The sequence below is a fragment of the Mytilus edulis genome, chromosome 6 (genome assembly GCF_963676685.1).
Source record: "Mytilus edulis chromosome 6, xbMytEdul2.2, whole genome shotgun sequence".
Classification (NCBI taxonomy): domain Eukaryota; kingdom Metazoa; phylum Mollusca; class Bivalvia; order Mytilida; family Mytilidae; genus Mytilus; species Mytilus edulis.
In genome coordinates this window covers 75,755,484-75,772,649 of record NC_092349.1, presented here as the reverse complement: position 1 = coordinate 75,772,649, position 17,166 = coordinate 75,755,484, and the positions used below count along the sequence as shown (strand labels likewise).

Genomic DNA, 17,166 nt, shown 5'->3' with positions numbered 1-17,166 from the left:
GATTTTATCTCAAGTTATAAATGAAGCAGCAGCAGAAGTATTAGATGCAGTAGATCAGTGTATACGATCACACAGTCGTGAAAAAGTCCTGTATTGATAATGTTTGTAATTGTCAGCATTGTGTAATACTGAGTTTTGAAATAGTGCTTAAATTGAAGAAGATATGGTACTAAATGCAATAATTTAACTTTTCCAAATTTTGTTGAGCAAATAAATCATTAAGACAAGTAAATGCTCGCTAGACTTAAAGCAATGCATAACCAGGTTTATCAAAACTATATAATAAGTCAGATTCATAACTATCAGATCACTCATTTTTTTTAATAAACTGCTTGCTGATAATGTAAAGTTATATCTTTCCACAAGTATATTCTGATTGTTTCATTTAATTTATATAATTTAACATGTTTATAAGCTCACACACTTACTATTTATGTGACGCAAATGTTTAAGGACAGCCTTGCTAGTTTACAATGAATGAAAGATAAGAAACCAATATTCTAATGAAATTAATCACAGAATATGCTGCGATATTTTAATGCTCTCAAATACAGATTTCCATGTATTGTGTAATCTTGAGATTGTTATCGTTGCTCAAATGATAAGTTGTAGCTGCAAATAGAAAAAGTTTAAAAAATTGTATAGAACTGTTGCAATGTGCATGTTAGATATTCAATGTTCATTAATATGCAGGCAATGTATATAGTTTGAAGACAGTCATAGTTTCATAAAACACTTTAGACGTTTCCACTTTTGAACTCTATGTTTCAACCCTAAACAGATAAAGATATTTTGTCTTTCTTATTGCTTAAAAATACTAGTCTTAAAACTTGTAAATTTCACTTTTATAATAGTCCAATTTTGTGAAAAGTAGCTATGTTAAAATTTTGCAATCTGGTTGGTTAAGAAGTGATCATGTGACCCAAAATTTTATTTTAAAGTTTCCGATAAACACCTCATTTCAAATACATGTGTCTTTCTTTATAAACATCATACAAAGACAGCCTAGTTACACATCAATAAAAGAAAGGAAAAAAATAACAATCACTTATGAAATTGAATCAATTACAGAATATGTTTAGATAAACAAAATTGTAATGCGTTTACAGCAGATTTATATGAATTATGTAATCAGAAGTTATTAGGCTGCCATATTGCTCAAATGATAAGTTGTAACTGCAAATAGAAAAAGTTTATAACGGTATCACTTCTGAACACTACTTTCAATCTTCAAAACATTTTGTTTTCTGTTATATTGTTTGGTAATTCAATTTTTGAAACTTTTATATTGATGCAATTTTTAAAATTTTATCTATGTTTGATTTCTGCAATTTGATTGGATAAGACGTTAATATCATGTGACAAAAAAGATGATTTTTTGAAGTTTTTCTGATAGACATCAAATTTCAAATACATTTATGTTTTTCATTATAGACATCATCTTGCAGATATTTTTCACAATAAACAAAAACATAAAACAATAGTCATCAAATATTGACAAGGACTGTGTGCCTTTTTAATTTTTATTCCAATTTCAATATCAGGCATACAGTTAAACAGTATCTTTAGAACAAAATTATAAAACTGTGCTGTTACTGCTCTTTAAAGAAATTATATTGTATATATATACATTGTTAACAGAATAAAAAGTTTCAATGATTTATTATATCAAATATTAAAAACAAAAAGAATCAAAATAAAAAAGGACAAACATTTATTTACATTACAAAAAATGTTCTTTCAAAATACAAATTGATTTAATTATTTGCTTCGTTGTACCTAACTGCAAATAAACAATATTCTTCATTAAGCATGTTAAGAGAGAACATGCATGTAAATCAAAATATTGTGAAAAAGAGATATAAATGTCATTTAAAGCAGCAATTGAGATTGGAAGAGGGTGAGATGGGGGTTTACAAAATTGAAGATAATTGACAAAAAATAAAAAGAATAGACAAAAATGGACACAAAAACATAAATAGGAGAATAATGAGGTGCACAATTATAAAGATTAAAATGTAGAAATATTAGAGAAAATTGGCCTAATAAATTAAACAATCCAGAAATACAGAACCCTTAATACAGACCCTCTTCAAATGCAGAATTGAAGACAGTATTTTTAGAACAAAATTATAACACTGTGCTGTTTCTGCTCTTTAAAGAAATTATATATTGTATATATATACATTGTTAACAGAGTAAAACGAAAAGAATCAAAATGAAAAAAGTACAAACATTTAAATTCATAACAAAAATTCTTCGAATTGTTCTTTCACAATTAAAATTGATTAATTATTTGCTTCGTTGTACCTCGTATAAGGTATGCAAATAAACAATATTCTTCATTAAGACAGAACATGCATGGAAATAAAAATATTGTGAAAAAGAGATATAAGTGTCATTTAGAGTAGTAATTGAGATTTACATGATAGCAAATGCTACTTCCCTTTGAAGAGGGTGTGGATGACAAAATATAAAAAGAATAGTCAATATTGGACACAAAAACATTAAGAAGAGAATAATGAAGTGCAAAATTATAAAGATTAAAGAATTATAGGCAAAATGTAGAAAGATTAGAGAAAAATGACCTAATAAATAAAACAATACAGACATTAAGAACCCTGAATACAGACCATCTTTCAATTGTTGTGCGATTACATTCTAAGGACGTGTTAACATTTACCTAAACTCGATATAGTGTTAGTGTAACTCACGAAAGGTAAACGCAATTACGTCCCCATTGATAAAACTAAATGTCTACATGTAGTTAAAATCATGTTTTGTCTACATGCAGTCTATAGTCAATGTAGGTTAATTGTACACAAAACTAAGCATTTGGAACATTAATTTTACCATTATGATTTAAGGGCATATCCAACAGTTTATTTTTGACGGTGAGAATTTTTTCCCGTAAAGATATTTCATTCTTCAAATGACAGAGAATAAAATTTTACCAAAAAAAATATTTGTTGTCGATTTCGTTTTTGCAAAAAATACTGCTGAAAATTGAACATTTTTGCAATTTTGAAGAAACAAACGTTTTTTATTAAAAAAAAATAAATATGATTTTTTAATCAACAGATACTTATATAATGGGGCTCAAATTGAAGCAAAATAGTTCAAGATAGTTAGAAAAATCTAACTTTACCATTTAAAATATTAATTCTTACTCAAATAAAGCCAAAAACGTTATGGTTACCCCCAAAAATGGCAAGAAATGAACATTTGAAATTCACATTTTAGATTTTTTTAAATATTTCTAACGGTGTCGATTTGACCAAAATAAGATATGTTATTCTTTGAAAAAAATGGAACGTCATAACGTTTTGAAAAATATTTGTCACCATACTCGTTTTTGAGAAAAATCGAGTAATATAATATTTTTTACTCAATCCCTTCCGTAAGCCTCACAAATTGCGCCAAAAGTTAAGACGTTTCGGGACGTAACGGTATATTTCCCCGCTAATTTTTCAAAGGCAGTGCGACGGTGTTGCAGACAAATGTATTTTTACACTGTGACTTTGTTGGATAGTTGTCTCGATAGCACTCATATCGCATCCTCTTATTAATAATGGACCAGTATCTGTACGAGATAATAATTCAGTTAGCTTTACTATTGTGTTCGTCAAAATTCTGAAACCCGGGTGTGAAACATGCAAACCATTAACCCGTATAATTCAGTCGTTATATTCCGCTGATCTACGATTCTACGATTACTACCTCACAAGTAGGAGAGATCGATTACGGGGAGGGACTGAATTATTCGGGTTAGCAAACCATGGAATTACAAACTATTAAAATAGTCCCCGGCTCTGGTATACGGTATTTCATCCCTCTTTTAAAACAAACGAATTACACGTAAGAAATACGTTTCTGTGTATAAAAAAGAGCATGTGGTATGGTTGCCAATGAGACAGCTATCCACAAAAGACCAAAATGACACAAACATTAACAACTATAGGTCACCGTACGGTCTTCAACAATGAGCAAAGCCCATACCGCATAGTCAGCTATAAAAGGCCCCGCTAAGACAATGTAAAACAATTCAAACGAGAAAACTAACGGCCTTATTTATGTAATAAAATGAACGAAAAACAAATATGTAACACATAAACAAACGACAACCACTGAATTACAGGCTCCTGACTTGGGACAGGCACATACATAAATAATGTGGCGGGGTTAAACATGTTAGCGGGATCCCAACCCTCCCCCTAACCTGGGACAGTGGTATAACAGTGTCGGTCTATAGTACAAAGCAGGGTTAATTTTCATATTACATTTACATTTGATGTTTTTGTTCTGATTATTCATTTAATATGCCACTTGACGTCCGTCATCCATAATCGTTATTTATTTTACCGTTACTTTACAAAGAAGTGTTTTTCTTACACTGATTTATATTACACTGTCTATATAATTTCACATATCGAAATCAATGAAGAGCACGTGACATTTTGCAAACAAACACTTGTCTAAAATCTCACCGACTCCGTATTATATATTCATGTTGAAGTTTTTGGTTTTTTTCTTTACAGGCTTCTAGCTATAACAAAAATCTGTATTTAGACTCTTAGAGTTTTGAATTATATGTGTTGTTGGGTTGCTGTCGTATTAATGTATACCTTAAAAATCTTTTTCATACAAAAAGGATTGATTGGGTATAGAAATATTCACATCTCTGGACTGCTCCCGTCCGACAGTTACGTGTATATATTTGCTAAAATTGGGTGCGGCCGTTTAGCTGCTCGGATGTATAAAATTGCAGCCTCGTATAGTCGAAATAAAAATGTCGTAATATCAGATGCATAGAGTAAGGAGAGTTTCGCGCTATCTATACGTTAAAATATCATCTAAATAAATGTTTGAAAGGATATACGAACTTCGAATAAAATCTCTAAACAACAACAAAGGTCACATGAATCTTCAAATAAGTCGCATCTGTTGCGCCTTTTGCAGTTGTAGATAAAAAATACTTTGATTAACAAAACAGATCAGTAAGAAATTAACTTGAGAATAAACGAAACGGCCGAAAAATGTTGAATGTTATTGTAAATTGTGGCCATTTTTTTCGTGTGTTTTTGCTTTTATGACATATTTACAATATATAAGTAAATGAAATTGACACAGTAATTTTTCCACCTAAACGAGCCTGACTGCCGTGGTTTTACGCTTCAATATATGAGTTATTGCATATATACACAATGGAAATTGTTTTCTGTTCTACTGCCCTCTACATAGTTTGGCTGCATACAATGTAACCACTCATGTAGACTACTGTATTATTATTGATTATTTAAACAAATGAATTCAAAGAGAAAGATGCGGAAAGAAATTCTAAAATTTTCGTTTAGAAATAAAATATAAAATAAAAATAAAATACCAAAACTGGAATACTGTTTGAGACAATTATCCGTTGAGAACAAATGATTATGCATCACTATATGAAACTGATGAATTAATTGCTTCCGTGCTCCAGTGGCAAATATATCACGCATATTTACGACGAGGCGAGAGTAGATCTGAAGTAAATGATTGATACGTTATCAAGATATAAAGAGTGTACTAGCGGTAAAACGTATGCCGTACTATATAATGTTGAATAATGATCAAAATCTTGAGTTCAGCTATTAGCCCCCCCCCCCCAATTTTGAATTATGGTATTTCGATGGCTGTTTTTTTTCCTATCCTATTATGAACCCGCTGACTGAAGAGGGCGTGTCTAATTAGTCAAGACCTACACTGTTTTTTTTTGTTAAATTATATTTGTTTCCTCAATAAGAAAACACCTACATCGTCAGATATTTTCTACTTGTGTGTCAGTGTATATATTACAATGTTTTCCTATTTTAATATTTTTTTATTGCTGTGTCATTCATTTGTTATAAAAAAAACTTTACGTAGCTTTATCAACCCCTTATCAAGACTCAAAACTTTATCATTGCTGGACACATTTTTATTTTAAAAAGGTCTTCCCGAATCGACTGGACATACACAGAAATATTTGTCTCTGGTCTTCACTCAAACAACGATTTACACTTTAAAACAAACAGAATGGATAGAAATGTAGTGATCTTTTTAACATCTCAATCCTTTTTCTTTGTCTGGTAGCACGCTACTGCAGCCTTCTTCTCTAATGCGTAATCGAGACATCTTTAGTATCTTGAAGTTACTGGAAATCATCAAAATGACTTTCATGAAGGAGCAACCACTAAACTTAAAAAAAAGGGGGGGGGGGGGGATTCTGAATCAGATCCGATTTTTTTCGCGCTCAAATGTTTTTATTCATTTTTTGTTCGATGCTACAAAACAAATAATTTTTTTTCAACATACAACACTATAAAGTAGGGGGATATTCTGGATTCAGAATATATTTTTTTTATCATCTGTATGACCAGAATATTTGTTTTTATTAATTGGAATATGTGTCAAGGAAAAATGCATTCCCCTCCCCTTTTACATTCAAATGGTCGTTCCCTACCTGCTAGAAAAGTTGTCCGAAAGATTTACATTCGGTTCTTCGTAATGAACATTTAAATGACATATTGTTTACAAGTATGAACAAATCTTATTTACAGGTAATTATACAAGGTGTAACTAGTGTACATTACATTGAACTAATTGTTAACATGTTTTCTGTACATACCGTTTGGTGTTAACACGGCATAAGAGACATAACTCAGTACATTATTTTTAACCTTGCATTTCATATGTCTCCTTTGTTGCTCATAATCTGTATTCATTATAGTTTTTATATTGATTCTCTATTGTATGATGCATAGGGATAAGCCCTGTAAATATGTTAAGTATATTTTGATCTCATTGAATATTTACATTTAAAATGAACAAACCAAGAATAAGAATGTATTATTATGAAAAACAGAATATTTTTCTAAAACAGTTTTTATATGTAAAAAAAACCCAGCCATAAATTATAGTTCAGTTGTTCTATTATATTTGTATATATTTACTCTCTTATCAAACTTGAAATGTTTCTAAAACCATTGTGCTACAGTTACCATACAGTTGTTCTCAAACTAATGGGTGGGAGGATGAGAGCCACTCAAACTAATTTGATATGTTTGTTTGCATTGTCCTTGACATTTTGTATATTGCAATGTATGTTTTGTTTAGTGCAGGTCAACAGACAATAGAAAAGGTTTGATAGGCGGGAAGATAATTGTCCAACACTGTCAAAGGAGTAGGTCCGGTAAGGACCGATTTTGGCCTCAAATTTCAGGTTCATCTGACGAAAGATTTTGACCACTTTTTAAACACTTAAGTGTCTATTTTATTTGAATTAATTAGTTTATGTGGAAGATTTTAACAGATTTAGTCATTAAAAACCATCCGATTCAAGCTCAAATATGAAAAATCTACCAAATATGCCGAAAAATGTCATTTTCAGTTGGTTTTTGGTAAAAATGAAAGTGGCCGCATCCGTGTTCATCCTCAACCTTTATATATGTTATGTATTATCATCAAATACAACTTACGTTTTAATATTAAGGATGAACACGAATGCGGCCACTTTCGTTTTACACGAAAATCGTCTAAAATTTAACTAAAATGCTAGAATTATGAAGATTTCAGTAATTTAGCATGACTTAATGGTGCTAGTACCGGATAAATTTGCATTGTATTGTCAAAAACAGCCCATATTTATGTAGCAGAAGCATTCTACTGTCTAATGAATAACTAAAAGTTTACGTTTTAACAATTTTGTAAAACTGCTATATTTTGGGGCCAAAAAGGGGTCTTACTGAACCTACTCCTTTTGCAATTATTCTATCAATATATCAATGACACTTATCCGCAAGATGCCTTATACAATTATTTTTGAAATGTAGGTAAAAGATTTTTTTAATTGGATTGTTACACTTAATTAAAATGACCGATTTATTCTTCTGTTAGTCATAAAACGACAGGCAATATGTGTCCACTTTAGTGTCCAGCCTTTATCATGTTTATTATTTCATTCATTAAAAAGTCAAATAAAAATTACATTAAGGATTGTAGAATAATGTTACATATTAAGAGATGAAAAATATGCTCCTATTAAACTCTATTCTTTACATTTATTTTCATTATCTATTTTAATTAGAATTTATCTATAGATTTTGTATATTTTGGCGCTCCTTGGTAGACATGAATGATATAATATCAGTCTTATCAAAGATAAACTATTGCAAACGAGAGTGTGCAATGTGTATCATACTTGAATTGATGTAATTAAATGTATATATAGATTAATTGCCCTTACAACATGTTATTGATTTTACAAGTTATACTATTCAGTTATCAAAAGTACTTGGATTATAATTGAGTACGCCAGACGCGCGTTTCGTCTACATAAGACTCATCAATGACACTCATATCAAAATATTTATAAAGCCAAACAAGAACGAAGTTGAAGAGCATTGAGGATCCATAATTCCAAAAAGTTGTGCCCAAAACGGCTTATGTAATCTATACCTGGGATAAGAAAATCCTTAGTTTTCGAAAAATTAAAAGTTTTGAAAACAGAAAGATTATAAAAAGGACCACATTATTGATATTTATGTCAACACTGAGATGTTGACTACTGGGGTGGTGATACCAGCGGGGTCGAAACGTCCACCAGCAGTGGCATCGACCCAGTGGTGGAAATAGTTATCAAAAGTACCAGGATTATAATTTAGTACGCCAGACGCTCGTCCGTCGACATTAGACTCATCAGTGACGCTCATATCAAAATATTTATAAAGTCAAACAAGAACGAAGTTGGAGAGCATTGAGGATCCAAAATTCCAAAAAATTGTGCCAAATGCGGTAAAGGTAATTTATGCCTGGGATATGAAAATCCTTAGTTTTCGAAAAATTCTAAGTTTTGTAAACAAGAAATTTATAAAAATGACCACATTATTGATATTCGTGTCAACACCGAGATGTTGACTACTGGGGTGGTGATACCAGCGGGGGGGGGGGGGGGGGGGAGGGGGGGGGGGCGAAAATTCCACCAGCAATGGTATCCACCCAGTGATGTAAATAGTTATAAAAAGTACCAGGATTACAATTTAGGATTATACAATTGATCAAATACTTTTGATTGACATATAAAGCATCAAACTCCAGCATTCTTTACATATGTAACCGTTGTTAAATTTGTTAAATCTACTTGATGAACTTTTGAAAGCATTATCATGTTTTATTGCCGGCTTAGTACTAGTAATTTAATCATTATTGACTTATTAAGAGGACATCTTATTGATTAGAAAACACAGAAAATGATTTTTACTTTTTCTTTGGTGAGAAATGATTATCTCCATATTGTTTACATAGACACATGCACTTTTATTATTTTAAAACACTATGAAAAATTACCAGGATTTTATTAGATTTTTAAATATGATTTTTCTAAACTTTATTTAATAAACTAAAGGAAGAAGGGGTTAAAGGCCTTAATATATATGTTATTGGCAGTACACTGTGTTAATATAACTACAGGGTTCCAAGTATCTGACAATAAAAATCAATTGAAAGAGTAGCTAATATCCTTCATTAAACGGAAGTTTAACTCAATGTCATATTACCAAATATTTAATTTTAAACAATGCCTTTATAAGCTTTCACTAAACAAATGCTGGTAATGAAGAACTTGTGTGCAAAAGGCTTTACTAAAGGGGAAAGTAGTACAGTAGTTATTGTGTATTTTCTGTGTAATTCGACGACATACTAGGAACGATCATTTTCTAAATGTTTTATGGTTTCATTTGTTTTTTACACTTAATCAAGAAATCCCTATTCACCAATCAGATGGTTGATTTAGAAATTTTTCAAAAACATGTTAATGATATTTTTCAATACTTTGGTAGAAAACATATTTTAAAATAATTTCTATGATAGAGCTTTATCACTTATACTTTACCCCATTGCCCACCAATGAATGATATATTATGCATTAGACATTTGTTATCTAACTATCTTTATCACCAGCCCAGTAGTAGGCACTTGTGCTGACATGAATTATCATTGATATGGTAATATTTATAAATTAACTATTTACAAAATTTTTTAAATTTTTAAATCTAAGGCATTTCCACCTCAGGCATATATTACCTTAGCTGTATTTGGCAAAAATTTACGGAAATTTGAGAGTCAATGCTCTTTAACTTTGGACTTTATTTGGACTTTTTAACTTTTTTTTTATTGGAGTGTCACTGATAAGTCTTATGTAGACGAAACGCGCGTCGGGCGTATTTGAAAAAATGTTGTCCTGATATCTATGATAGTTAATTTCTTTCATCAGAATCAGTATGCTACTTTGAAAACATTCAATCTGGTGTGCATGATGTTCAACCTCATGATAGAAGAATTATAATAGAATTCTTAATTTATATTCTTGATTAAGAGAAATGTATATAGTACAAAAAATGTAAATAATTATAAATATGTCTTAAACAAAATGTACTAAACATGGCTTTGAAATTCTAGTTTTCTTAAGAAATTATTAAGTTGTTGTTATAATGATTTATTTTTGTAATCCTAAAGTCTCTGTTGTGTATAATTAAACTCATCATAGATACCAGGACTAAATGTTGTATATACGCCAGACGCGCGTTTCGTCTACAAAAGACTCATCAGTGACGCTCGAATCCAAATAAGTTAAAAAATGCAAGGAGCATTTATTCATGATTATATCAGAATATTGTTATTGCTTATTTTGTTAGATGTAATAGATATATGTATGCAAACGTTACAAATAAATGCATTATATTAAGTATATTTGAAATTTTCATTATTTAAAAAAAGTTTTTTTGGAATTATATCAGATAATTTAATATTTGTTTATGTATTTCGTTAGTGGGACGGTTTCCGTCTCACATAAAATAAAATGCATTTGTACATGTGTTCATTCTTAATATTGAAATGTAAGTTGTATTTAATAATTTATATAACATATATAAAGGTTGAGGATGAAGATGGATGCGGCCACTTTCATAAACATCTGAAAAGTGACATGTTTTGACATATTTGATAGATTTTCATATTTAAGCTTGAACTGGATCGTTTTTAATGACTTAATAATTTAAAATCTTTCAAATAAACTAATTGAATCCAATGAAATAGATACTTAAATGTTTAAACAGTATCCAAAATCTTTCGTCAGATGAACCTGATATCTGAGGGCAAAATCGGCCCTTACCGGACCTATACTCCTTTGGTATGTGTGCACCTTGGACGGTTCTCATGCCTGCCAGTCGATTTTCACTCGACGTCTACTTCCTTACATTGTTGAGTGAACAAGGTTGAGTTTTCATGTTCAAAACTCAGATACTATAGACAATAGGTCAACTATATTTGGTGTATGAAATGCCTGTAAAATGTACATGTCCAAATGCATATTTCCTTGGTAGAGGAATACTGCTTAGAAGGAAGCTATTAAACCAAGAGTTCCAAATGGTGAAGTTGAAATCATCCCTTCGTAAATTTTACGGCATCACGAGTTGGTTGACCGTAATGGAATAACCGTTTCACAAATGATATCGGATATGTTCCTTACGTCGTAACTACAATCCCCTTCCCTTTCATGAATGTGACCTACCAAATTAAGACTATTCACCGCATTTGTGTTATCACATAAGCAACACGACGGGTGCCACATGTAGAGCAGGATCTGCTTACCCTTCCGGAGCACCTGAGATCACCCCTAGTTTTTTGTGGAGTTCGTGTTGTTTATTCTTTCGTTTTCTATGTTGTGTCATGTGTACTATTGTTTGTCTGTTTTTTTTTTCAATTTTAGCCATGACGTTGTCAGTTTGTTTTAGATTTATGAGTTTGACTGTCCCTTTGGTATCTTGCGTCCCTTTTTGATGTTAGACCTTGTAGCTCCTAACATATAACTTAAAGATAAGGTATGAAACACACATACATGTATCATGTATATCTAGACCCACGAGGTACAGGTTAAGATTTCAAAACACATGTTTAATCCCACTTAATTGCTCCGCACATAGAAATTAAAGTAAGGTTTAAGACGTTGTAGCTCCTCGCACAGAAATTGAAGATACAATTGTTGGCATGTATGTTTACTTTCTTGTTCAAGCTCATAGGCATCCTGTGTTGTTGAACATTCTAACATGACGTCCTTCAAACGCTTTGAGTACACACCCGTGGTAAAATATAAATATATTACCAGTGCTGTTCCGATTGTACTCCCACGTCATATGCTTTTTTATGAATGAGATACCCGACGTCATAGAACAATGACGTTAGAATGTAAGCATTTTACGGGAAAATACACGCTTGTGAATCCGAAAATCATCACAAGGAAACATACACAAATGATGCTAAAATGTGGCAAAAGCCCTTTATTGTACATCATATAAGACATATAAATAAATTATCATTCAAATTCATCCAAAACTGTCTAAATACATTATTTTAAATAGTTTAAGCATGTCACTAATGCAGTTTGCTCCGTTCTTTTACGCTAGTTTATTAGTGCGTTTATTTATGGGAACGGCAAATATTTGCCTACACCTAGAGCGCTTCGATCCAAAAGAATTGCCGTATGTGTCCTATCAGAATCGAAATAATTCATGGGGGCTTGAATATATCTAGATTTTACCACGGGTTGTCCCTTTATGCCGATATTTTACCCCTCGCTATCGCTCAGGGGTAAAATATTTGTCATAAAGGGCCAACCCGTGGTAAAATCACGATATATTCAAGCCCCCATGAATTATTTCTTAATTGCAGGTTTTTACATGACTTTCAATAAATTGATATTAAAATACTAGTACAGTAGTAATATCACATTTTTATAAGCTTGTGATTAAAGAAAACCCAATAAAAGAGGGACGGAAGATACCAAAGGGATAGTCAAACTCATAAATCTAAAACAAACTGACAACGCCATGGCTAAAAATGAAAAAGACAAACAGAAAAACAATAGTACACATGACACAACATAGAAAACTAAAGAATAAACTGACCTGCCTTCAATAAACTATATAGTTAGCTACCTACTATATTTATTTGGGATACATACGAAACACGTGCTACCTTTTATAATCATTCAGCACAAAACCTTTCAGCAGAATATTTTAGGCCCAATGACGCACTGAATTCAGGAGGACACTGAATGACACACTAAATGCAGAAACAAAGAACACATGAAACATTGTGTTAATGCTATGATTATTATGTCAAGTAGAATAACAAAAATATCAATATTCAGCGAAAATTCAAATAGCTTCTTGCTACATTGAAGACCCATTGGTGGCCTTCGGCTGTTGTTTGCTCTATGGTCGGATTGTTGTCGCTTTGACATATTCTCCATTTCCTTTCTCAATTTTAAGTTCCGTATCAAATGAGAAAAGCAAAAGCTCAAAAACTTCACATGAATGGAAAGCTACTGTTTTATTCCTTACTTGGTATATTTGTTATTCCCATCGGATTTTGTTTAATGCTTAGTCCGTTTCTGTGTGTGTTACATGTTAATGTTGCGTCGTTTTTCTCCTCTTTAATTTAATGCGTTTCCCTCAGTTTTAGTTTATTACCCCGATTTTGGTTTTTTAATAGATTAACGAGTTTTGAACAGCGGTATACTACTGTTGCCTTTATTTGGTACAGGCATTTCTTTCAGTAGAAAATCATGGATGGAACCTTGTTTTTATAGATCGCAGAAATTCTAACTTGTATGACAGCCACATGGAAAACATTGTCAACTACGTGTGAACAAAAAAGATATGGTATACAGCATTCAACATTATGTTCAAATCTTGTAACACTTTAAAATCATTCACAGATGTGCACAAAGAAAAACAAAATGACAGATAAAATCCGAGCCAAACCAAAAGGATATTTCTAAATAATGATTAAGCAGTACAGGTTAAAACTTCACAAAGACAAAAAAAGATCACTTTAACACGAATAATATGCTACACCTTCAATATCTAGAATATATCCTCTATCACGTATTATTTGTGAGGTTGATACAAAATATTTATCAACATTGTCTTGGTATCTTCTGATGAACGTTTTTTGAAAAAAGCTCTTGAATACGGAATGAGTTGAGGAAATGTATATCCCATATACTGTAAAGTTGGTATATTGCTACTAAAGTGGGTGAATCTGATAAAATCAAAATGATGCTATAAGAAACTCCACTTTAACACATATACAATAACTTACTTCTTCAGTAATTAAAGGAAAAGACAAAATGCTGTAAAATGAAATAATTTATTGAATCTAAAACTATACAACAATGTTCATGATGATGTAGATATATTTGTGTATAATCATATACTGTGAAATTCATTGTTTCATTGACCTTAAAACTACAAAACAATCACTTTTTAACAAAATAAAATATATAACAAACATATGTGAAAGCATGAGAAGTCAACATGTTTAGCCCCATCACATCCAAAATTTAGAAGTATTGAAAATCTACAAAACATATTCTCTTCGACCTTTATAAAACTTCAGTCCGTCAATCATATGTATCAATAGTAAGAATTTTATCATACACATTTATATTTGTATTCAAACGTCTTGAAAAAAAAAATACTGTAAAAAGGCATGTCCTCAAAAACATTATTTTTTTTATTTAATATTTAATTTAACTTCAACAATCAACAGTTTAAGTTATTCATTACTAATATTGTAGTCAGAGTTAGAAGCAATATTGTTAACCATAGTGCTAAGCTATTCATTACTTTTCTTGTGTGATTTCAGGGTAGACTTTAATTTCTTTATAAAGATATTGATGCAAGGAGTTTTACTATAATACATAAAAAGCTTGTTTGACCATGTCAGTAAGATCTTATTGGTTTTGGTCATCATTCATGCCTCAGCAAAATTGACGCAGTCTAAATGTAGCAGATGTAACACCGGTCAGATCATACTGTGCAGCCATACGAAAATATGTTCTAGCTAAATCTGTTTCTCCTAACATCTGAAACGCTATTCCCAGTAAAATAAAATTATATATAATTGCAATCGATTTTTGTTCTCTTGAACTGTATTCAATTACTGTTTCTGATAACTTGCTTATACAATACCGACTTGTTCTAAAGTCTTGTAAATGGTAACAACAAAGAAAACGGAGGAAATGTGCAAATGGTATGGAACTTATAGATATCAATGAATCCAAAAAATGAGGAGACTTTAGTTCCGTGGGGATGAATGAATTAAGTCTGAATATGTTAAATACTACATATGGAAATGGTAGTAGAGATATCAGCGTCAGTGTATCTGTCTGTTTCAGTGAAATCTTTGACAAACACGATTCATGTGCACATTTTGACAAAGTGTAATTGATTATATCTATTGATGTTAAATAATTTTTGTGATCATAGAAGAAAGAAGCCAATATCAGCCACCCTGATACTGCATCTGACTGTACTCCAACCAACAACTGACTGAGGTCATGTTTGTATAATTTGTATTGCTGTTTATTGTTTGGGTTATTTAAATGTGGTAGTGCACAAGGCATTTGTTGATATGACCTTGTTAATGATTGTTTAAAGATACATCTGGATAATTCACTTTTGCAATGATTAAGCAAAGTGAACAATCCGAAAATGTTTGTATTAAAAAATATATAAACGTCATCTGTCATGCTTCCTATAACTGTATGCATAGTTTTTTCACACACTGATCTTGCAGTTTCACTTGGAATTCTTCTGTAATCATGTAAAGTCTGAGATGAGGAGAAAAACCGAATTCCTTTTTGGTATGATTGTTTTAGGAAGTCAATTAATGTGTTCCTTATTTTATTGTTAAATCTTAAATAGAACAAGTTATTATCAGGAATGAAATAATGTAACAGCGTTGAATATTCTATACAGTATAATAACCTTTTTAAACAGGCCATAAAACAGGGAATGATATTGTCTGGTCTCCAGACTGATGTTTCATTTTCTTCTGATATCCAAAACATAAGAGTCTTCAGAAAGTATGAACACAATAAACCTTTTAATTCCTCCTTTTCATTTACTATTTCTTTCAATAATATCTTTAACAAAGCATAGCATAGTAACTGGGTATGACTGAAAGAATATATCAATATCTTCTCTGCAACAGAAAATGATATTCGCCACTGAAGATTCTCATTTACGGATCCCTTGTTGCCTATTGGAACAAATAAAGTACCACATAACGTTATTTTGGAAATAAGTTCAGGTGATGGCCACATTAAACGTGGTCTTGAGATCCATGGTTGGGCTTGAGATACCCACTTGACACATTTAAGGCATTCTGCAAAATCCATTATATCATTTATATCTGACAAACATGGACCATGCATTTTTAGTTTAAATTCTGGCCAAAAAACTTGCATTTCTTTTAACAATTGTGATTTGTAAAGCTCACTTGAAAGTAGGTGTTTACCTCTGTGTTGTTGTAGCTGTTGTTTGAAGAAGTTTGATAAGTTATTAACATTGGTATATAATTGTAGTTGTGTAAAACACGGTGGTGTGTCCTCAGTATCCATTACTAACACTGGCAACCAATCATGGACAACATCTTTATCTGATTCGTATACTACATATTTTGGACAAATTGTCATTACATCTAGATCACTACCTACAAGATCCAGTCCCTCTCCTCTACTTCCACTGTGAATGATAGGAAAAAGATTGTTGGAACTTGAAAAGTCACTACTTATACGTGCCAATCGTCTAGCTTTTACTATTTCCTCTGATCCAATCTTTTGACACAAATATTTATAGAAATATAAAGATTCTGTTTTACTGTGATACATAGTCTTTAACGAGGTCAGGATTCTGTTTTATTGAAATAATTTCTGGTGGATGATCCTGTATATTGTCCGGACAGTCTATTTCTATATGTTTCTAACAAATTTTCCGATATGTTAGCACTACCCTTTTACTGGATTCTAAATGGTATCTTACGATTTTCGAGTTTGTGTTTTATTATAGTAATAATTTTAGGTACTGTATAATTTTTTTATTGTCTTTTGTCCTTGTAATGGTTGCTGGTACTTGATATTTTTCTAGACATTTGTCAACTCTTGTAACGAAATGTGGAATTATCTTTTGATTTTCCTTTAAAATAAACAAAACATTTTATAATTTACATATCTAAGATTCAAACAGTTGGTTGTATAATATAAATAAAAATTGTATAATCATTTGGAGCTGAAAAAAAAATCAA

The 17,166-nt window shown here is 31.2% G+C and overlaps 1 protein-coding gene across 1 annotated transcript; it reads right to left on the bottom strand.

Moving 5' to 3' along the window:
- Positions 1 to 14,839: 14,839 nt before the first annotated feature.
- Positions 14,840 to 16,753, bottom strand: LOC139526622 (uncharacterized). Its single transcript, XM_071321780.1, has one exon. The coding sequence runs from the start codon at positions 16,751 to 16,753 to the stop codon at positions 14,840 to 14,842; it is 1,914 nt and encodes a 637-aa protein (XP_071177881.1).
- Positions 16,754 to 17,166: the final 413 nt, after the last annotated feature.